This window comes from Puntigrus tetrazona, chromosome 25, assembly GCF_018831695.1.
Source record: "Puntigrus tetrazona isolate hp1 chromosome 25, ASM1883169v1, whole genome shotgun sequence".
NCBI classification, from domain to species: Eukaryota; Metazoa; Chordata; class Actinopteri; order Cypriniformes; family Cyprinidae; genus Puntigrus; species Puntigrus tetrazona.
The window spans coordinates 4,443,101-4,465,501 of NC_056723.1; the positions used below are offsets into that span (position 1 = coordinate 4,443,101).

Sequence of the window (22,401 nt, forward strand, 5' to 3'; positions counted from 1 at the left end):
TCACTCAAAGTTTTAAAACAGCCCAAATAGCACATTTATTTAAGCTTTAAATAATTACATACTGAAAAGAAAACTATTCAAATAGTGCAACTGTATCAAATCACAAAGACCTATGATAGGATTGTGCTTCAATATACAAAGATCAAATATTTCTAAAACATTTCTAATACACAAATTTTACCATTATGCAATAATAATGACATTTGTACAGCATAACCTATTCATAGATTCACTAATACACAATCATTAGTGTGACTACTCACATTTACTAATTGTATGCATCAAGATATACAGTCATTTAATTTTAGATCAAATCTGCTGTGCTTTCATCAAAATCTGTGTAAATAACTGTGCATTGCTTCTTACATTCAAATATACCATGACATTTTGCAAATAAATATTTTAGGCAACTCCACATTCTCAAAGTCTGTACAACAGCTCAAGCTCTTCTGCCAGACACTTATACTGGATACAATATGCACCCTTTTCATGTAAACTGAAAATGCTTATTAATTTATTTATTAATGCTTAATATACTTCATTCTTAAATAATAGTTTAAGGTCTCATATAAAATGGCCAGTCTAATTGTGCTTGGCCCGGCCTCCTTTCAGGTAAGTCTTCCAGCGTTTCACATAGTCCCTGAAAATGGGGGCACTGTCGATTGATGCGAGCAGCTGTAACTGGTTAATGTGCGTGGTGTGGTAGTCCCAGCGTGCTAAATTAGGGGCAACACCCAGGGTAAAGTGTCTCAGATCGTAAACCGTTCCAGAGCCTGTGTCGAACAATGGCAACATGGCCTTAAGTGACTCCAGTCCTTGACTGAAGAGTATACCTGCTTCTCGACCAAGCTTGTTTCCCGCCGTCTCCGCCACATCATATAGCCCAATCAGAGAGTAGATAAAGCCATTAAGAACAAACGAACTAGGTGTTGTGGGGTATTCCTCATACCAGTCGTACTTGTTCATAAATGTCGCTTTGACTCCACCATATTCAGAAGTCCTTTTGAAGGGGGATGTCGCTCGGATTGCGGCGCCAAGGTATGCAGGGTTGTGAGTCACCAGGTACGCCCTCACTAATGTTGACATGGCTTGGCCTTGGGCCATGGCGGAGTACCATCCGGGCTCCAAGCTCTTGAACCCCTCTCCAAGTTTTCGGGTCACCTTAATCGGCCACCCTCCATGCTCATCCTGGTTATGAAGAAGCCAATCGCTGGCGGCATTGAAGGCAGCCATGTGTGCAGTGGAAGACACAGTGATATTGCTGATAAAGCCAGAACCTCTAAGAACCAGCTGGACCACACGGCGAGGCATGATCTTGGTCGCCTTCACCACTTTGGTGTTAGACAAACCGACTCCTTTACGCAAATCCGTCACTAAATCGCGACTGACTGTACTCCAGGACGCTCGAGAGCCAATGCCGTAGATGACCTCTCGGTCTTTGAAGGAGAGAAGGAGTGGACTAGTGATGTAATGGATGATGTAAGGAGGTCCCTTTTCTGTGGTCTCCAGAACCACAGAGACGCTACCATTGGAGACAAACTTCACATCAAAGGTCAGGACAAAATCTTTTGCGTTGTCCAAGACCAAAGACACACCATCAGAGTTCTCTATAAAAACACAACAAAGTTATCATCCATCTGGTCAGCATAGCAAAACAGTTAGTTCATATGAATTCAAACATACAAAAATTTTGCAAGGAATTCATACCCGCTGTGACAAAATGGTGCACAAACCGAAAGCGACCTTGATCCTGGACTTTAGAGAGTGTGCAACCCTTAGGGACAACCCATGCATTTGAGCCACCCTCTTTTTCCTCAGACATGCCATAGATCTTTATATCAGGTGGTTTTTCTGTGAGGTTCTTGCTATAGTGGCTCAGCCCATACTGAGCTATTTGAATGGGGTAGAAGTACCCCTGAGGTCCCCACTGGGTAGATATTGGTACACCTGTGAACAATAAAAATACAAAATGTTAATCCCGGGTTAATTTACAATTTAGCCTAGTTGGAACATACTTAGGTACAACTTAGGCACTACAAAATATTTTTTTGTTGCACCATTAAACTTGAAAAGTTTAATATTAACAGAAGCCTCCGACTAAGAGTGACATTTGCAAATGTCAATAAGGTCATGTTTTAGCTGACAAACTTCAATCATATGTTCCTTTAAGCCAGGGATGCTCCTGTTCCTGGAGATCTACCTTCAACAAGACTTAAGTGCCAACCCTGCTCCAACAAACCTCTCTGTACTTAGGTGTTCTTCAAGATATTAAAGGGATGGTTTCCACAAAAATAAAAATTCTGTCACCCAAATTCTTTTCCAAACCTGTAAGTTCTTTGTTCATCTTTAGAAAGCAACTAAGAGATATATCTGTTGAAATCCAAGAACTGCATAGACAGCGATGCAAATACCATGTTAAAGACCCAGAAATATAGTAAGGACATTTTTAAAATAGTCCATGTGACATTAGAGGTTCAACAATAAGTATATAATGTGACAAGAATACTTTGTGCAAGAAAGAAAACAAAAATAACAATCTTTGCTTCTGTGTCAAGTTTTTGACAGTATAAGAGTACATTGACACAGGACCCAGATTCTGATGTAGAGGAATGTACATGCATACATCACGGTACTGTTGCGAACATGTCAAAGAAATTGTTGAATAACTCAAGTTGGTATTATTTTCTTCTTTGCACACAAAAAGTATTCTCTTAGTAGGTGAATATGGTAGTTCCCTTGCCGTATATATGCAGGGTCAGAAAACTTTTAGATTTTATCAATAATATCTTAATTTGTTTTCCAAAAGATACACAATTGTTTTCCATATTCCCTTTACTTAGCTGGTAAAGATGAGTTTCATTAGAGTTTGACCTTCCTATAAAGTTCAGCTCTATCTCCAGGAACATGACTGGGCACCTGTGCTTTAAACATGTATGATAATATGGACATTAACACATTAATGCAAATAAATCACTTAGGGTTCAAACCCAAACTCAACAATGTACCTCTGTGTGTATAATTACCACCTTCAGTGTGGCAAAATAAGATACACCCCAAACTACCTTCAACGCCGCTGATGCATTTCACCCGATCCCGCACTTCTACGTTATAACCCTCAAAAGACATGAAGACCCCGTCCGGGTGGTAAGGCTCCCTTTGTGCGTACACCCTGGAGTAACTGTGGGAGAACTCAAACCGTTCCGTCCCATCATACTGCACCAGACGCCCGTAGACATCAAAGTACCTCTCCACCCAGCTGAAGGGCAGATACACCTCGCCCCCTTCCCTACGGCCTTTTATGACCACATCTTCATTGATAAGACAGTCAATCTGCTCATAAATGACTTCTTTAGATCCAGGTGGTGCTTCAGGGGCTTGTCCGTTCTCCTCGTCCTTCTCCGGGGTAGGTGCAAACTCCAGCTGAGGTCTGATCTGCGTGGGCAGGTCTTTGTCACTGGAGCACTTGTTCCACAGCAGTATAGTGATGAGGGCAAACACAGCACAGATGACTATCAGAGTCTTGTGATTGATGCGAGCCACCAGACAGCGCATTGTCACATCACAGCCATGCAGTGATAGCGGAACTGACACCGGAGCATTCTCAGGAAATCCTTATGGTCCTGTTAGAGCCATTCAGGTGCAGCATCTGCGGACAGAGGTAAATATGGGTCCACCATTTTGTCATATACGAACAACCACAAAATATGGCAAAATAACAGATCTTACCATCACCAAACACTGGCAGGCTTGAGTCTTGTGGTGAAGGCTCACACTTTTTTTTAATGTAAAATAAAAACGCTTATGTTTAGCTACATACCAGCTTGATGAAACTTGTACGGTCAAATTATGAATAGGAAACAAATCTCAACAGTGAGCACTAATCCTTTAAGGACATACACACGCGAATGCTTATAAAATCTAATCGCATCTCTCTAAATTGAAGCTGCGAGGGCTCACGTGATTTTGAATGCGAAAGAGGGCGTTGAACAACATGCAGTGCCGTAAAACGTAATGAAACTGCTCACGCTCACCTGAAAGCAGCGCGCCTTCCGCTCGAGGGTTTATAACGGTGTAATGTATAAGACGACAAAGAAAAATATGAGCAGAGAGAGTCCTCGCGCTACAAATCTGCAACATAGTAGATGCTACAGCTGTATTGATGCATCACTGGCCAATAGGAGGCGACGTGCTTCCGTGGCAGCCAATCTTGTGTCAGATAAGTAGTGACATAAGGTGAATATTATGATTTATAAGCACGATTCCTGTTTGTGGCAAGCACACATGCGTTTACGAATGCAGGCTATTATATGCCTTTTTCTTTTTTTACAAAAATTGTATTTAAAAATGTATTTTTTGAAATTATTATTATTATACATTAAAAAAATAGTTTCTATTTTTTATTATTATTTAGTATTATGGATTAATACTAAGGTTCATTCAAAAAGGAATGAGAAAAAGTTTATAGATTTTATGTGCAAAATCTTAGTGAAAATACGAATAATATAAGATAAACAAAATTCCATGAAATGTTTGTGTTGCGTTGCTGAACGTAATCGCAAGATGTCTCTGTAAACCATGTTTGACTTTATTTTAGGAAACCTGAGAATATCCAGTCTCTTAAAAACAACAGAGAACACAATGCGACAGGAAAGACCAACACATCTCTATTAAAATTTCTATTAAAATCTAGCAATCGTTAAAACCTAATTATAAAATAGTTAAAACTAATATATATATATATATATATATATATATATATATATATATATATATATATATATATATATATATATATATATATATATATATATATATATATATATATATATGTTTGTGTGTGTGTGTGTGTGTGTGTACACGCTTAAACAAAAATAGTACAATAAATGCAAGCAATTCTATTCTATCTATAATTCAAACCTTTTAGTACATACAAGAAGTTGAAATGTATATTTGTATATATACATTGTAACAAGGACACCTTAAAATAAAGTGTAACCTTTTTATTATTATATTTAAATGTAACTAATACTTCAACTGTACATTCTAGAGTAAATTACTTCAAATTATTATTTACATGGCAATTTACATTACACCAACTGCAGTGACTATTCTGTAGAAAAAACAACAACAACTTTTACATGATGCATAAAAGGGCAGAAAGGGCATTTCTAAAATTAATAATAATAATAATAATAATAAAAACATACAGTAAACATACAAGTAATAATTGACATTCAATAAAAGTGTTAAAAGGTTACTTATATAAAAAAACAGCAAATAAAATATACAACAACATAGAATTTACAAAACCTTCAACATCAGATACATCAGCAAGATAATTCTGTTAGATGATTATGTTATTATTTGTAGGATTCCAAGCAAATTAAATGTTTGAAATTCTTCAGAAATTTTCCTTGTAGAAGTTGAAGCCAAAATGCTCACACTGGGCCTTGATGACTTTTGCGAGAGCAGGAGAACCGCAATAAAAAACATGAACTTTTCCTTTCTTTTCTTCAGACACTTTCTGGAAAACCTAAAAATGCATTTGAACACTGAGAATGAACGATATTGGGGAGAAGAGAACAGAATAGAATAGAGTATTGGCCTTGCTTACCTTGGCCCAATCCGGTCTGCCCGGCTGTGTACGTGTGCGAAGGCCAGTGATGGAATCTCTCTTCTCTTTCTTAGCCAGCAGGTCCAGAGCCATCTGCAGGCCTATGGCCTTCATATCATTCTTGCTGAGGGCTGAGGTCATGTACATGTGCATCTCCAAAAAACGGCCTGAAAACACAAAAACAAGTCCGGTAGTGCCAACATTTCAGTGCCAACCCCCACCTCCCTCTGTCTTCAGTTCTCTCTTACCCTCTGGTTCTTCATCCGCCTGGTCCATCTCCAGCTTGGTCAAGAGACTCACAAACCACTCGAAGGATTTCTGATCTCGGTTGATCCAAATGAAGTCCACCTGCATGAAGTTAGAAGATATTTAAAAACCTAATGAGATCGAAGTTGTTTATGTCCATTAACCATGTGCCATTATTAGTGCTGTCAAAAAATAATTGCAAAGTTTTTGTTTACACATATATGTGTGTGTGTGTGTGTGTGCTGTGTGTATTTATTGTGTATATGTATAAAAAGACACACACATGAAAATATTTTTATATTCATATATTTACATTATATATAAATTAGTACTGTCAAACAATTAATCGCTATTAATTGCATCCAAAATAAACGTTTTTGTTGACATATGTTATGTATGTGTATTATGTTTATTACGTATATGAGAATAATATGATAAGAATTTACAAAAAGGTATAACTATGTAATTGTATTGATCAACAAACAATGATGCTTGTTTGCATGTATTACAGTACTTATTCATCTTAGTTAACATTAATTCATAAAAATACAATTTTTGTTTATTCACGTTAGTTTACAGTGCATTAACATTTTAATAACGCGTTAGTAAATACTGAAATTAAGATTAATAAATGTTTTGTTACCTCTTAGTTCATGTTAACTAATATTGGTAACTAAGGTTAAGTAATGAACTTTATTGTAAATTGTTACCTATAATATATACATATAAATGAATAGTTGACATATTTTTTCCTCCTATTTGTTAGTTTCTACTCAACCGATCACCACTCTTACCTTCCTCAGTTTCATTTCATTATCTTTGATGGTTTCGCACCAGGAATAGTTGCAGCTGGGGCAGTTTTGCTTTCTCATCCGATAACTGAAATAAAGACATTTACATGCAAATTTTTCAAATGTTTCGTTTTTTTGTCATGCAAAGAAAAACTAACTTGAAATTTATGAATGGAGTCTCACCGGCACATAATACTCTGTAAAATGGATGCAAAGGGAGTGATGCCGATTCCAGCGCCGATAAGCACCGCATGCTCGGATGCAAAGATCTGTCGAGTCGGGGTGCCAAAAGGCCCATCCACATAGCACTAAAAAACAGCATAACATTTCGTAAGAATCACTTTCAGTAAAAAAAATGCTTTTTTGCAATCAAATTGCTTACCTTAATGTTACAGTATCTGTGATTTTCACTTAATTTTGCTGTAAGCTGGAAGACAACAGAAAACAAGCCCGTCTAATGCGTGTCTTAGAACATGTTCTTCTTTGTTCAGACAGAAAACTCACTTCTCTTGTAGCCGGAGAGGCATCTCCCAGTTCTGCCTGGGCTACTGGGTCACTGACGGGCTTCTGGGAGTTTGTGTGTGATCCGCTTGTCCGGTACAGCGTCAGTTCAACGGCATCATCCTTATTAGACGCCACAGTATTGTTGCAGCTTGCAGACTTGAACATTTCATTCTATGTGGAGCAGTGGACCAAAAAAAGAACTTCATTACTTGAAATAAAATAAAAATGAACTGAAAAGCGCCTTGGCAACAGATTCCCCCCGCAAATTTTTTGCTCAATTTAACTTGACGTACTAAAATAACTAAATCTAAACTGAAAATAATAAAATATATTTAATAAATAATAAATAAGAAAAAACTAAGCTGAAATTTAAATGAGAGCGGCAAATATAAATATATAAAATTATAATAGTATGTCAATAATACTGCAGAAGTGCAAATGTGCAATTTGAAATCGTCTTTTCAATAAAACAAAAGGCAATATTTGTTCTAATAAATACTGGAGAGAAGCCCATTGATACAATAAAAAAAAGTCAATAAGTCTTGGTAACGTTAATGGTGCGATTACAAAACGTCCCCGCCTATAAAGAAAACATCACAGTAATGAACTTCTATCACTATGCGTTTAGATGCCGGCGCTCAGCCAGCGGATGATGGAGGAAAGCCAAGACCTGCGTTCTGCTCTCATGGCGTCTGTTCCTCAGGCTGGCGGTGAGCCGCTTGTTGCTAATGGCTGGACTCTCCGGCTGTCTGAAATACTCGTACAGGCGGTTTGTCCACTGGCCCATAGAACGAACGTGGAGCCACAGCGTGTCTGTTTGAGGGAACGAGATTTATAGTCTCAGATTTATAAAAACAACCAAACCAAAAAGTTTAACAAATATATTTTGGTATTATATTTTGCCGATTACATTTTTATATAAATGTTTTGTAATTTAAAAAAATCAAGACATCGCTTTCCCACTTTACCGTGTAGTTTTGTTTTTTGATTTGTTTTGCTAGAAAAATAAACTTAAATTAACAGACATTATTCGTTGTTTGGAATATATTCCAAAGTACATATATTTATTATTTAGTTTGGAAAATCGTAAATTTTTTGCGTACATTTTGAATTTTGTTAAGAGAAATAAACGACACAGATTATCTGAAAACAAGCTAAAATGCACAAGTAAACATTAAAAACAATTACATATTTTTTGGGTTAAGCTTAAAAAATGTTGTTTAAAATAAAATAAAAATATATATATAAAACACTGTATTTTGATAGTCCACTTTAGATCTACTAACAGTAAGTAACTTACCAACTACATGTCAACTAACAGTCAGTAGAGTGTTAATATACTGTCTGCTTAACTTATAACACTTTACTTTAATGGGTTTAAAACATACTATGAGGAACTTTGCAAGTAAACATCCACTTATTCTACTAAACCTAAACCTTATCATTACAGCCTGCTCAGAGAGTTAGCATATAAATGTATGCTTTCTAGTTGTTTTACCTTGCTGCTCAGGAGCGCTGCTGATGGTAAACGGGTGCCACTCGTACTTGGCGATAACAGGGATGTTTATATACACATAATCTCCAGGTTTGAAGTGAAAGAACGGAGGCCTCTTGATCACCAAATGTGTTACCTTTGAAATAAAAGGCTTTCAGCATGGGTGACTGACTAAATGTTCCAGTAAACAAAATACGCCAATATGTGCATTGGCTCAGATGGTACCTTTGAGGGCAATAAGTTGACTTCAACTATGTACAGCCCACCTATGCGGGACACTGCTATTCCAACAAGTTTCTCAATGAGGAACACCACTCCTGGCGCCACAAACCACTTCCAAAAGTTCGCACAGTGGACGATCAACAGGGCCCAAACCCAGACATAAGAAAGGTGAGACCAGTAGAACACCTGCACAAAAACAAACCCGTTGCACATTATGCATATTTGAATGCTTTTTGTTTGTTGGTATGCACGGCTGAAACAATGCGCTGCAATTTGCAAACGGAACGTTTTAATCCAACATTCAAAGAAGCGGCCATGCGCAAGATCACCTCGAAATGACCGCTGCGTCTGACGAACGTGATGGAGCACACCACCATCAAGCAGATGAGAACCTGCAGAATGACGCCAGTAATGGAGGCAGTGCCATTCACCCAGCCAATCCCGGGACGGATGGTGAAAAGATACTCCCACAGCTGGTACATGCCATCCTTCTGAGACATACGGGCTAAGAAGAGAGGGATTAAGAAATGTTCTGTATTATTATGTTGCTTTTGTGACTATGTTAGAAGGTCATGTACTTTTTATACTAAATTTAATAGTGTCATACACGATACGCAATCTGATATTTCAAGATGAAGACTGGACTGAAGCATATTAGGTTTACTTGATAATCCATAAATCACTTTATTTGTTCATCTCTCAGTCGTCATTGAATTGCATGTATTACGTGTTTCATTCCCCACAATAAAAACAACATTTAAGGATCATCTTATTAAGACATAAATTATATTACTGGGAGATAGCAACTAATATGTAAATTTTGTAAAGGTTCAATATACTGTTCAATTAAAATGCAATACAATAAATGACATAAGATAATGAAATAGAATAAAATAAAAAATGATTTTGTGACTATTATTTGATATGTTAGGTTAAAGTACACCCAAAAATACAAGGATATATAATACACCCAAAAATACTATGAAAATACAATCAGTAGTGTCCAGTGTTTTTTGGACCCCATTGACTTTTATAACAAATGTTTGAGATGTTTTTTTAAAATTTGAATATAATGAAAATGTATTATATGTATATATATATATATATATATATATATATATATATATATATATATATATATATATATATATATATATAGGCCATATTTATTTACAATAAAACACAGAAAACATAACAAATGTTAAAACTGAGAAATTAAACACTTTTATCCACTAAATGAGCTCATTTCAAATTCAATTCCTGCTACAAGGCCTCAAAAAATTGGTACGGGGGCAAAAAAAGCCCTTTAAATAACTTTTTTAAAGACTCACCTGAGAGAACATCTAGCAACTAATTACGTTTGACAGTTGATGAGGTTTCATTTTTGGGTCATTTTTATAACCAACTTTTGGTTCATATTTACTTCATGTTTAGCTTGTGTTTACTTGTCAACAGAATGAAAGTCAATGTTTTTGGACCCAACTGACTTCAAAATATATCTCCTGAATGAATTAGAGGTTACCAAAGTTCATGACGTGAGCGCCAGTGTGCACAATAGTGAAGATCAAGATGGCGTAGCCCACGATCTGATGCAGTAGAATGTTCTGGTCCAAAGGTAAAACCCTCACAACCCAGGTGGCCCGCAGCCACGTCAGACACCGCCTCAACATCAGCACCTGCGAGACAAAACCTTCCGTCACCGCAGGAAATATTAAATATTAGATGAATCAGTGAGCTCAACTCACCATAATAAAAGTGCAGTTGAGGTTGAGACACTGGCCGCAGCCCTTGGCCACCATGAACAACGGGCCTCCGTGAGCGTTCTTCAGCATTGCGAGGATGAAGAGGAGCACATTCAGGAGAGTGTACAGGCAGAGGAAGAACAGCTTGCGGCTGTTGTTGTGCCAGTACGCTCGCGTCAGATAACGAGGAGTCTTGCGTTTCCTCTGCTCCTGATCAGGAGGTTTCAGCCAGTTGGCGGCACTGAGCGAAAACAAGAGAAAGTAGTATTTTTTGGTAATAAATTTGTTTTTTGGAGCATTTATTTGTGATCGCTGATGACAAAATGTCTTAAGTCACTATATTTGTAGCAATAGCCAAAAACACACTGCATGGGTTAAAATGATCTTTTAGTCCAAAAATCTTAAGGATATTAAGTAAAGATTATGTTCCAGGAAGATATATTAACTCTCCTACCGTATTAGCATTAATAAGAACTTCATTTGGACAAATTTAAAAGTGATTTTCTCAGTTTTTTGCACCCTCAGATTCCAGATATTCAAATATTTTACAGTCCTAACAAACCATACATGAATGGAATTCAGATTTTCAGATTATGTGTAAATCAATTTTTTTTTAAAAAATTGACTGGTTTTGTGGTCCAGGGTCACATTTTTGATTACACAGCAGTAATCTGGTCTTTGGTAAAGAGTAACAAACCAACCAGCTATGATGTGTATCATAACATTTTCAAACTTTGATTCAAACCTAAACAATATTTCAAAATTAGACAAAAAGATACAATATAACGACATTAACGAGGGAAAGAATTACAATCCCTTTAAGCATATTAAAAACAACAGACACATATAAAACTACTGATTTAAAGGTATTGCGTGTATAGAAACAACATGTTGTTTAATGAAAAATATGCATATAAATACAGATATTTTGAGAGTTAGCATAGAATGACTATATTACATTATCTGCAGGACACTATTTACTATACAGTAAGCACTATTTGCTATTATTTTCTTGTTTTTTTTATTTAGATTTTCTGATTGGTGTAGATATTCTTTGCAAAATCATGAGTAATGAACTTTTTTTAAAAAATGTAATTTCAATCAGGATCTAAACATGTGTTGGAGCTAGAAGAGATACAGCTACATGCATCATTTTTGTCACATTGAACAACAATTCAGGTTCAGGGTTGGAGTAGGACTCTACTTGTAAAAAAAAGTGAGTATACATCACCTCATTTGTAATATAAGAGTGTCCCACCTGATGGTGAGGTTCTCCATAACTTCAGGAAAGGTCTCCAGCTCTGCTTTCAGCTCTTCAAACGTGATGGAACCGCTGTTGTCTTTATCGGCAGACTCGAACAGCGCCAGAGTCAAGTCGTCCAGCTTTTCCTCAGGGAGCGAGATGGCACTCTCACGCAGACAGGATTTCAGAACCGTACGTAACTCATCTGGGTCTATAGAACCACTGCCTATATGAGAGGTCAACAGAACAATTGAACGAATGGTTTAACGCTGATCGGGTATACACCAATAATTATAAATTATATACACATAAATATTTTCAAAATATATGCTGTGTGTTATTTACATATGTAAACAAAAACATTTATTTTAGATGCACTTGTATATAAATTAAATATATAATATAAATTATATGACCGTAAATACATAAATCATATGTTTTGAAAATATTTAAATGGATGTACTTACATATATACATAATAAACACACATATATTAATGTAAACAAAAATGTTTATTTTGGATGCGATTAATCGTTTGACAGCACTACATATAATATTGCCAAATTAGGCTAAGATAAGAAATGGTCAAAACATAATCGGACCAGACACACAACTCTCTTTGTGCAATGAATTAGGAGAATAATGAAATAAGCATATTACTTCATTGTCAGTGTTGTGAGATCTTAGCTTGAGCTAAAATGATGAAAATTACCATTAAATTAACTTACCATCCACATCATAGACCTGGAAGAGGAAGCGTAGTTTGTCTGTCTCTGTGCCATGGATCAGGAGATCTAAAGCCTCGAGAAGTTCATCGAGGCTGATGGAGCTGCTGCCATCAGAGTCAAACAAGGCGAAAAACCTCTCCGCAAAAAAAGACTACAACAACAAACAGGGGAAAAAATTATCATGCTGAGACCTTTTCAGAACAAGACAACAAATTAAATATTCTAAAGACTTCCATGATCAGAAAGCTCACCTCTTTTACTTTCAGAGCCGTTTTAAACTCATCCAAGTCAATTTCTTTATCATCTCCTGCAATGCTCTCGAACTGCTTGGTGACCCATTCCAGCCAGCGTGAGTCTTCTTCTAGACTCATGTCTCTGCTTCACAGTCCACACACATTAGAAGACAAATGTAGTCTCAATCTCCTCTCAGAACCACATTTAGTCCATTACTGCATACACGTCACCCACATTTTGCAGGAAATATACACTTTTTCAGACAGTAATGTACAGAATCAAGACTGCGGTTGAACAGAAAGTCTAACAAAAAACTAATGTCACCAATGAATTAATGATTGTTCTCATGTGACCACATTTTAAACCAATTAGTGAATAGCTGAAACCAATATTATACATATTTGCCTGTGCATGCATGCATATACATATATATTAGTGCTGTCAAATGATTAAACACATCCAAATGGTTTTTGTTTACATGTGTGTACAGTGTATAGTATGTATATATAAATGCACACAAATACAGCAAGTTTTTATATATATTTTTTAAATATATACATGCATGTAATTGTATTTATATTTACATAACATATATACACAATCATGTAAGCTTTCATTTTGGATGCAATTGCATTTGACAGCACTTAAGAGATAGATAGATAGATAGATAGATAGATAGATAGATAGATAGATAGATAGATAGATAGACATAGATAGATAGATAGATAGATAGATAGATGGATGGATGGATGGATGGATGGATGGATGGATGGATAGATAGATAGAAAGATAGATAGATAGGTAGATAGATAGATAGGTAGATAGATAGATAGATAGATAGATAGATAGATAGATAGATAGATAGATAGATAGATAGATAGATGACAGATTAAACAAGAGCAGGCATTACCTTTAGATGTGAATCTTCTCAGTCTTTGTCTTTCACAAGTATTTCCTTTCGTCTTTTCGTGCAAATATTCTCACAGACAAAAAGGAAAAAAGATACGGAGAGATTTTTTTGCAAGTTCAAGTTGTTGCTGTCGCAGCCAGCCCAGTTAATCACCTTTCAGAGGAAAGGAGAGATAGAGCGAGCGAGACAGTATTGTTATGGGCATTCAATATCTTGTACACACAGCAGCTGCCCCTGACATGCCTGCGCCTGCTGAGCAGACCTCAGCACGACCCACACTGCACTTCTCATCACCAAATCACAGATAAACACTAATAATGCCGTTATTATAAAACTACTAATCTGCAGGAGTCCATGAGACATTTACGCACTACTACATATTCAAAGTCATCTGAAGTCATACTCCGTCGCATTTCAAATTTTATTCAAAGAAAACGCATCTTAAAACACAACAAAGAGATATGTGTAAATGGAATTTTTATTCTGGATTTACACATTTCATCCGAAAATGCGAATCACTGGATTTGCTTGCAGCGCTAATGTGAACTAACTTTGATATGTTGAAAAAGTGGTGAAAGTGGTGGCGAGGCAAGGAACAAAGAATAACATCCTTCCATTCAAAGGCACTTCCTTTAAGATTAATTTCAATATCCCAATCAGAACAGTGTGCTACTTTCTGAGAAAGTTGGAAAGAAAAACAAAACTAACATCACACGATATTTATTCACTAACATTTCAACTAGAAACTGAGAACCCACATGAGGACCAACAAATGACAAAATACACTTTTACAGAAGAAGTTGAACATTTCTTATATTATAACATTGTATAATAAACCGTATTAAAGAGTAAGAACTATGCTGAAATATGCACACATTAGACATGCTCTATATAAATTTCATCTTAATGTCTTGAATGTGAGACTATAGGACAGTATCAGCAGGATGCCATCCTCTGTCACTCCAGCCTGACCCGTTTCCGTGGTGACGGGGGCGGGTCCAGAGCAAAAGCTGTTGGGGAAGAGGGGCGGGACTCTGGGATGTATTCCATACAATATTTTTCAATGTACGGCCCAGCAATGTTCCACACCTGAATGTAACAGCCAAGAAACAATATAGAGAATGTTTTTAAAAAGAAATAATGGAAATTTTAAGCAGGCGCATTTTTTGCATGCATGTTATTGATAATATATTTATATATATGATGTATATTGCTTATTACAAATAATGTTTTGTGGTGTTAGTCATGTCACGCACCAAGTTCGTGGTTTGTTTTGATGGTAATACAGAAGCAAGCACTAATAAAAAGTAAAGCTTACCTTCTGGTCTACGAGTAGCCGATGTACAGCTTCAATGTCTGGAGCCATAAACCTGTCTTTAATCCAGGGCCTGAGGAAAAGAGATAAAAAGATAAGAATAAGTATAAAAGGACAGATTAAAGGGGGTTTGCCAATTATTAACCTAAAGATTCAATGTATTGTCATTTGACCTACTTTACTGTGGCTCGCACAAGATCATACACTTTCTCCAATGGGGTCGTCGTACGTAGGGGGCGTAGAAACTCAATACCCTGACAGGCAGCTAACAACTCGATGGCTAGCACTGTGAGGAGATATAAAACAGAAATTTTTAGGTTTGATATATGACATATTTTGATCTGTATTTGCAGATTAGCAATTTAGAAAATTAGAAAATAAATAAATAAATAAAAAATTCAACTCGATCTCACTGTAATAAAAATTTACAAAGTGGTTAATTTGCATCTCATACAGTCTAATTTGGACATTGTGAGGTTTATGTTTTTGTTCAGGAGATGTTCATGCAAAAAAGTATAAGAAAAGAAAAGTGTAAGAACTGAGTGTGAATTGTACCTTTTTTTTTTTTTTTTTTTTACCAAAAACTGTATGTTTTCATACATCCTGAATACCATTTTCCTAAAAGTATTTTTTTCTAAAAATGTTACCGTTTGCAAAGCTCACACTATGTGAAAAAATTCCGATAATAATAATAATAATAATAAATGAATCATGAAAGTCCTTGGTGCGTAAACAAAAGTCCAAAAACGTATAAATGAGAGAACAATTAAAACAAAAACTAGTTAAAGATATGCTAGAAACTGCATTGGATTTACATTTTTCCCCAAAATTGTATGTTTTCATATAAAAAAAAAATTTTCAGTGCAAATTTTTGAAAAAAAAAGTAATATCATAACTTAAGCATACAGCTCCATCCCAAAACCCAACCAGACACTGGGGTCTAAGCAGACATGACAAAAACATCATAGCCACCAATTCGCTAAAACAAATTAGTAACAAATTTCTAAGAAATTGTGTTGGAAAATATTGAGTACTATTACAAGTTGTGCTGTTGTGTTCCAATAGAGGGCGTCATTATAGTGGTTGATGTCAGTAAGTATATGAGAGGTTAATGTCAGGGTTTGGACCTTGCTCAACGTGCTCGACCACTCTAAGGGCTTTACGTGCCGCAAAGCCTCCCATAGACACGTGGTCCTCCGTGGCAGCACTAGTGGACAGTGAGTCAATAGAGGAGGGGTGGCAAAGCACTTTGTTCTCTGAAACTGCAGAAAGAAATTCATCTGTTTTAGTTAATGGTCAACGTGTCTTTAGTACAGTAGTAAAAATTAAACTTTCTAGCATTTGGCTAAGTTATTCCTTTCTGAACTTTGCGATGCTAACCAAGAGCTGCAGCAGTGCAGTGTGCGATCATGAATCCAGAGTTCAGGCCTCCTTCATTGACCAGGAACGCTGGCAGCTCGCTGAGAGAGGGATTGCAGAGACGCTCAATGCGCCTCTCACTGATGGAGGCCAACTCGTGCACCCCGATCGCCAAATAATCAAGAGCCTAAAAACGTAAGGAGACAATGAGCAAAGGCGTCACTCAAACCTTGCTACGTTTTGTGTTGAGATGAAATACCTTCGCTGGATATTCTCCATGGAAGTTTCCGACGGATATGGTCTCACCTCTTTCTGCAAACACCATCTAATTTATAGTCAAGGCCAAAAGTACTGAAACTAAAGAGGGTGGTGTAGTTATAGCACTGACAAGCTATCCAGCCAAACTTTGACACCAAAAGAGGAATATACAAAAAAAAAAAAAAATCATTCAATTTTAAACAAGTGTTGGAGAGGTCATTGGTACCGCAAGTTAAAAAATTGTACATTCATATGAAAAGGATACAGGATTATCTGTGGCACTGTTGATTTCTGTATTAATGATTTTTTTGACAAACTCTATTGTGTCATTGACAATTCCATGGACCTGCAAAATTCAAGACAAAATCTATTAAAACATATTTCACATGGGTGCCAATCAGCTTTCACAGTATTTTCAGATTTTCTATTTTAATTTTCTGTTTGTGCTTTCACCATTTTTTTTGTTGTAGTTATATTTAAAACGACTTAGACTATAGTTTGCATATTTATCAAACAGTCTTACTTTAGTGTTATTTACATTTTTATTTCCAGTTGAAATTTAAGTAGAATTTTTTGTGAGTTTATCATTTTTATTTTTTTTTTAGGTTTCAATTATTTTTACCCCAGGTTTTTTATTTATTTCCAGCTTCTATGTAATGCTATTTCATTAGTTGCCAATGCAACATTTATAAATTCCATTTAGTTATTTATAGTATCTCTATTTCTCTATCTAGATATATAATATCTCTGTATTATTATTTTATTTAAGTTTTTTATAAAAATAGTTGTTTTATTTAATGATAATAACCTTGGCTTAAGGAACACTTACGATTTAATTAAGACAACCCAGAATGGTCTCTTATGTTACCTGTGGACAACAGCGCATGGTGTAGGCATCTTGAACCCTGTCGCAAAACCGATGGCTCTCTGCAATTATTAAAAAAAGTAAGAGAGGTTACCACCAAACGGTTAAAAATGAGCTTTAATGGAAAATACGGACACTACAGGATTCACCTGCAATTTCAGATGGGTGGTGATCAGAGTCTAACAAGGATCGGAAACGCAGGGCCACTTCCTTCTGTCCCGGATGAGGTCGCAGTTCATGAATATCTGCAAAAGTATCAAAATATATAACCAAAGCATGGAGGGCTGCCAACTCTCACGAAATTGACACAATTCTCATGCCACGCATCCATTTTCTCATTCAGAAAAATGTCCCTGCTGAAATCAATATTTTCTGCTGTGTTTATGGTTAGGGTGATAAAAAAAACCAAAAAACCTCCAGACAAAGAAAAGAAGGGCGGAGCATTTTTTTTTTTATCAGAGAAAGAAACAAAAGAAATGTTAAAAAAACCAACAGTAATATTCTGTTATGCAAACTACTCAAAGACCATATGAAATAAGTGTTTTGCTTTTACAACATTAGCACAAATTAACTCCTAAATTGTATGTGTATTTTAAAATAAAATATTATTTGTGAATAGTTAAACAGATTACGAAAAAAATATTATTTTGAGATGTTAAGCCTTGTCACACGCTATGCATGTCTATCGTTTTACATTAACAGTAAGTAATATGCTACATGCCTTATCATGTAAAAATACGTTTTTCCAAGTTACTCTCAGTATTGCAGTAATTTTATATACTTCTGTGATAAAAACACAGTACCGTTAATGTTTAACCATCGCTGAATTCAATAACGACATTCCTTTAACAGAAAATTGAGTGTTTAATCTCGTTATTTGTAATACTATACCGGCTTTGACACAATCTGTATTTTAAAAGCGCCGTATGAACACAGATGAAAGACTTGAAAGGGACTGTGACTTTACATGTGAAGCAGTGTTACACAAATATGTTTTGTCTCCCCAGCCACGTTTTGTCTGACAAGGCTGAAAGTTTACTGCAGTGTTTACAGTTTCTGTCTAAATACGTCTGCTCACATCCAGCACATCAATCACTTGTTTACACAAGCTCACCACTATCAAAGGCTTTGGTGGTCCCCTTGAGGACTTCCAGGGTCAGGGCAGCAATGATGTCAGCCTGACGGGCGATGGCCTCGGCTCTCTCCACGGCCTCTGCTCCCAATGAAGTGATCATCTGAGTCCCATTGATCAGAGCCAGCCCCTTGCGAAGAGAGATAAACATAACCAGCACTTATCTTTTACCACAGACCAATATTACTGAACCACTGTCTGTCAATCAATCTATGTATTTATTAATCTAGTCTGTCTCTATCTGTCACCACTTAACAACTAGAACAGTCTGATGAACTGCTGAGCAGCGATGTTCTAGCTCACATATATAGCATATAAAATCTTTTTTCTCTAGATTGTCTAGTTTTTTTTTTTTTTTTACATAAAAATGTCTTTTTTAAAGGTTACAGTGGGTTCTGAGCGGGGCTTCGCTATTAAAATTGACCAGGCAGGTCAAGGACACACATTTCTGACCCAAAAAACAGCTCTAAGTCAACAAAGATAAACATGTTGACTGCACAATGGGGGGATTAACCGTACCTCCTTTGGCTTCAGAGATATGGGCTTCAGACCATGTGCTTCCAAAACCTGTAGGCAATACAAAGGTCAAACGTGGCTTTAAAGGCTAAATGAGGAGTAAATATGTTTACGCACTGCTTGCATTATCATTAGGACAAAGATGCGCAACCAAAGCATCCAATGAAAACGTGCTCACGTATTTGGCGTCCGCCCAGCCGCTCTTGGGGGACCACATCTTGCCTTCTCCCATCAGACCGAGGGCGAGGTGAGAAAGAGGGGCGAGATCTCCGCTTGCACCTACCGTACCCTTCTCCGGGACGTACGATAAACAGGAGGCTGTGGAAAGAGAAGACAGTAAAATGTCAGCTTTTGAGGAAACAATTCAAAGAAACTTTTTACTCCTGTTATTTTAAAGACACAGCAGCTAACATGAAAGTATTCTTTGAAACGGCACACCATGTGTCATATGCAGTGCCAAAGAAACCAAAGAACCCAACAATACTCTCTTCAGTTAAAATAATGAAGGATGCATTAATGTACCGTTGAAGGCTTGGACCATGCTGTGCAGGGTCTCCGGGGAAACCCCGCTGTGCCCTTTGGCCAAAACATTGATCCTCAGTGCGAGCAGCATTCGAGTTCTTTCAGGACTTAAAGGGCTTCCCAGACCTACAGTGAATATAATAATAACATCACAGGAATTTTGCTAGAATGAATAAATATGTCATACAAAAACATATGAGCAATCGTGTTCACATATACACTACCTGTCCAAAGTTTGGAATCATTACGATTTTTGTTCATGTTTTTGAAGGAACTGCTCACCAAGGTTATGTTTATGTGATAAAAAATACAGTAAAAATTGTAATATTGTGAAATAATATTGCAATTTAAAAAAAGAGTTATAAAATGTAATTTGTAATTTGTTCCCGTGATACAAAGCTAAATTTTCAGCAGCCATTACTCCAGTCTTCAGTGTCACATGATCATTCAGAAATCACAAAAATACTGTTTTACTACTATTTAAGAGGCTTCTCAAAAACATTTCAAAAATTGTAATTATTCCAACCTTTTGACTGAAATTGACTAAAATATGTCACACCTGAGGAGTGTGAGCGCAGAAGATTTTCTTGAAGCTCCCTGAAAGAGAAATATGCGAGATGCCGGTCATTTGAATGCAGGTATAAAAAAATATTTGAGTTAAGATGTATATATATTAAAAAACGACATGTACTTGAGCTTGCTGACTGGGATGACAGTCCGAGCAAATTTACCAAACCCTGTAGTGATGCCATACACGACTAAAAAAAAAAAAAAAAAGGAAAAGAAAATATTGATTTTGATATTTATGAACATGATTTCAATATTCATGCTTTTGCAAATGTGCCGTTTTGCAATACATTTCTACATTTGTAGAAGAAAGAGTTGTGGCAAAGTATTCCAAGTCAAAAGATTTGTTTGCAGCATTTTATATGTAATCTTTTAAATAAAGGTTCATTGTTAACATCTATGGTTCCATGAAGAAGCTTTAACATCCATGGAACCCTTCCATTGCATAAAAGGATATTAAAGGTTAACAAATGGTTCTTTATACTAAGAAAATGTGTTCTATTTGCTGAATTTTGGGTTTTCTTTGAGGAACCCAAAAAGGTTCTTCTATTACATTGTTGTAAAAACCTTCTTTTGGAACCTTTATTTTTTTTAGGAAAAAGACCAAAAATATGTTTGTTTGTTTGGTTTTATTTCAAAAGATACCACACATTTTTTTATGTGTATGTCACGCTCACCTTTGTTTTCTTTCACAATGGTGTCCAGAAGCTCTCTTGATTGCACAACCTTTTGCTCGGCCTCTGGGGTCAGCTGAGGGTCAGATCACACTGGTGATGCATTTCCATTGAGAAATATTGTTCATAAACGTAAAATCTTCACACAACCGATGCTGAAGTCCACAATAAATGCACTTACCTTAATCTTATACATGCCTTTCCCTAAATTCACTAGATCGGTTGAGGTCAGGCTGTTTCCATCTAGACAAATGTACTAAAAACAGACCACTCTCATTAATGTAGTACTGATGATAGTAAAACTGCTGAACGTTTAGTAGTAATATTTCAGACTTACTTGTTCTGGTTCTCTGTATGCTCTTGTTCTGTTTTAAACATTTACATTAAGGATATAAGGCTGTTAAAGTTTACACAATGACAGAATAGCAAAAACTTTTAGAGAGACTTTCCAAAAGATACAACAATCATTTACATGCAAGTCTGTACTTCTTCAAAAAATAAACTAATGATTTCAAATGCGAGACTGGGTGAAATGTTATATACATGATATGCAAATGTTAGAAATCAGTCATAAAATAAAAATTTTAAAAACGGTCAAACAGATGCATCCTTTTAATTGATTTATTGCAACTACTTTGGGCAATATAAGTTATACAATTAGCAATATAAAGATACAGATGTGACGTCCCAGGCTGACTTGGAATGAAATCTTGTGACATGGTGTCTCCTTCAATAGCTGAAGATAAGAGTAAAATAACATGTTATTGACTCATCTTGCAAAACAAGATTTAGTATTTGTGGTAAACAAACTCCAAAAAACACTGAAAGAACTGAATGAGTGATCAATCTCTCGACAAACACTGAACATGTAAACCATATTTGTAACGTTACCAAGTTCAACAAAGTCATTATCCTCAAGCACATCTTCTATGGTATCGTCATTGTCCAGCAAGCCCAATCCCTGACATCTTCTGACCACAAAATGCACATCTTTGATGTGCTTGATCCCTCCATTGTCGGGTTTGTTCTTGATGTAGCGCTTGAGAGCTTCAAAACCCAACCATTGAATGGAGCAGGTGGCATCTTTGCACGGAACGGTTATCCACTCGTCCCGAACGTGGACCGTGAAACGAGGCATAACGTTGGACTGAACAACCAGAGGCTGATACCTGAGGAGTGCGATCAGCAATGCAAATCACTTCACACTAAATCCAACGGACCAATCAAAAACTGTTCTGTGGACCCCTCCTTTACCACAGAAGACAGAGTACATGGTGCTGTTTGAATACGTTATCTCTGCACCAAAGGTTCTGTGTTATAATACGCTTGTCAAAAAAACCTAAAATCTTTCTGTCAACAAACTGTCAGACTGAGTGATTCAGTTTAAGTTAGCAGAATGTAACATTTTGGCATCAGTAGCAACAGAATACACATACACTTCTACAAAAAGCCCCAGCGCCCATT

At 36.4% G+C, this 22,401-nt stretch overlaps 3 protein-coding genes across 4 annotated transcripts; all 3 read right to left on the minus strand.

Moving 5' to 3' along the window:
• Positions 1–10: 10 nt before the first annotated feature.
• glcea (glucuronic acid epimerase a) lies at positions 11–3,552 on the minus strand. Its single transcript, XM_043227302.1, has 3 exons — positions 3,063–3,552; positions 1,708–1,947; positions 11–1,607 (listed from the first exon to the last, which is right to left on the minus strand). The coding sequence occupies exons 1-3, from the start codon at positions 3,550–3,552 to the stop codon at positions 583–585; spliced, it is 1,755 nt and encodes a 584-aa protein (XP_043083237.1). The 3' UTR covers positions 11–582.
• Positions 3,553–4,854: 1,302 nt separating this feature from the next.
• On the minus strand, positions 4,855–13,942 carry nox5 (NADPH oxidase, EF-hand calcium binding domain 5). Of its 2 annotated transcripts, XM_043227299.1 has the most exons (17): positions 13,730–13,942; positions 12,837–12,963; positions 12,586–12,736; positions 11,873–12,083; positions 10,618–10,855; positions 10,395–10,548; positions 9,202–9,377; positions 8,876–9,058; positions 8,654–8,786; positions 7,826–7,968; positions 7,156–7,326; positions 7,034–7,078; positions 6,835–6,959; positions 6,655–6,739; positions 5,863–5,962; positions 5,615–5,781; positions 4,855–5,533 (listed from the first exon to the last, which is right to left on the minus strand). In XM_043227299.1, the coding sequence occupies exons 2-17, from the start codon at positions 12,954–12,956 to the stop codon at positions 5,402–5,404; spliced, it is 2,334 nt and encodes a 777-aa protein (XP_043083234.1). In that variant the 5' UTR covers positions 12,957–12,963; positions 13,730–13,942; the 3' UTR covers positions 4,855–5,401. The 2 variants fall into 2 exon arrangements, with proteins under 2 accessions (XP_043083234.1, XP_043083236.1); XM_043227301.1 differs by lacking the exon at positions 7,034–7,078.
• Positions 13,943–14,189: 247 nt separating this feature from the next.
• Positions 14,190–22,134, minus strand: hal (histidine ammonia-lyase). Its single transcript, XM_043227184.1, has 20 exons — positions 21,829–22,134; positions 21,613–21,673; positions 21,275–21,302; positions 21,119–21,193; positions 20,941–21,013; positions 20,388–20,454; positions 20,256–20,293; positions 19,697–19,822; positions 19,353–19,492; positions 19,178–19,225; positions 18,641–18,788; positions 17,676–17,771; positions 17,530–17,588; positions 16,927–17,007; positions 16,663–16,728; positions 16,425–16,590; positions 16,172–16,306; positions 15,222–15,330; positions 15,048–15,117; positions 14,190–14,818 (listed from the first exon to the last, which is right to left on the minus strand). The coding sequence occupies exons 1-20, from the start codon at positions 22,073–22,075 to the stop codon at positions 14,687–14,689; spliced, it is 1,965 nt and encodes a 654-aa protein (XP_043083119.1). The 5' UTR covers positions 22,076–22,134; the 3' UTR covers positions 14,190–14,686.
• Positions 22,135–22,401: the final 267 nt, after the last annotated feature.

Excerpts from the sequence above, each read along its gene's own strand:
- glcea (XM_043227302.1), bottom strand. The coding sequence starts at position 3,552 with ATGCGCTGTCTGGTGGCTCGCATCAATCACAAGACTCTGATAGTCATC. Across the intron at positions 1,948-3,062 it reads ATGCATCAGCGGCGTTGAAG|GTGTACCAATATCTACCCAG; the intron begins GTAGTTTGGGGT and ends TATTGTTCACAG. Across the intron at positions 1,608-1,707 it reads GCACCATTTTGTCACAGCGG|AGAACTCTGATGGTGTGTCT; the intron begins GTATGAATTCCT and ends GTGTTTTTATAG.
- nox5 (XM_043227299.1), bottom strand. The coding sequence starts at position 12,956 with ATGAGTCTAGAAGAAGACTCACGCTGGCTGGAATGGGTCACCAAGCAG. Across the intron at positions 10,549-10,617 it reads TCAACTGCACTTTTATTATG|GTGCTGATGTTGAGGCGGTG; the intron begins GTGAGTTGAGCT and ends TTTGTCTCGCAG. Across the intron at positions 6,960-7,033 it reads ACAGATACTGTAACATTAAG|TGCTATGTGGATGGGCCTTT; the intron begins GTAAGCAATTTG and ends GCTGTTTTTTAG.
- hal (XM_043227184.1), bottom strand. The coding sequence starts at position 22,075 with ATGCCTCGTTTCACGGTCCACGTTCGGGACGAGTGGATAACCGTTCCG. Across the intron at positions 19,226-19,352 it reads GCTGGGCGGACGCCAAATAC|GTTTTGGAAGCACATGGTCT; the intron begins GTGAGCACGTTT and ends TATTGCCTACAG. Across the intron at positions 14,819-15,047 it reads GGCTACTCGTAGACCAGAAG|GTGTGGAACATTGCTGGGCC; the intron begins GTAAGCTTTACT and ends TGTTACATTCAG.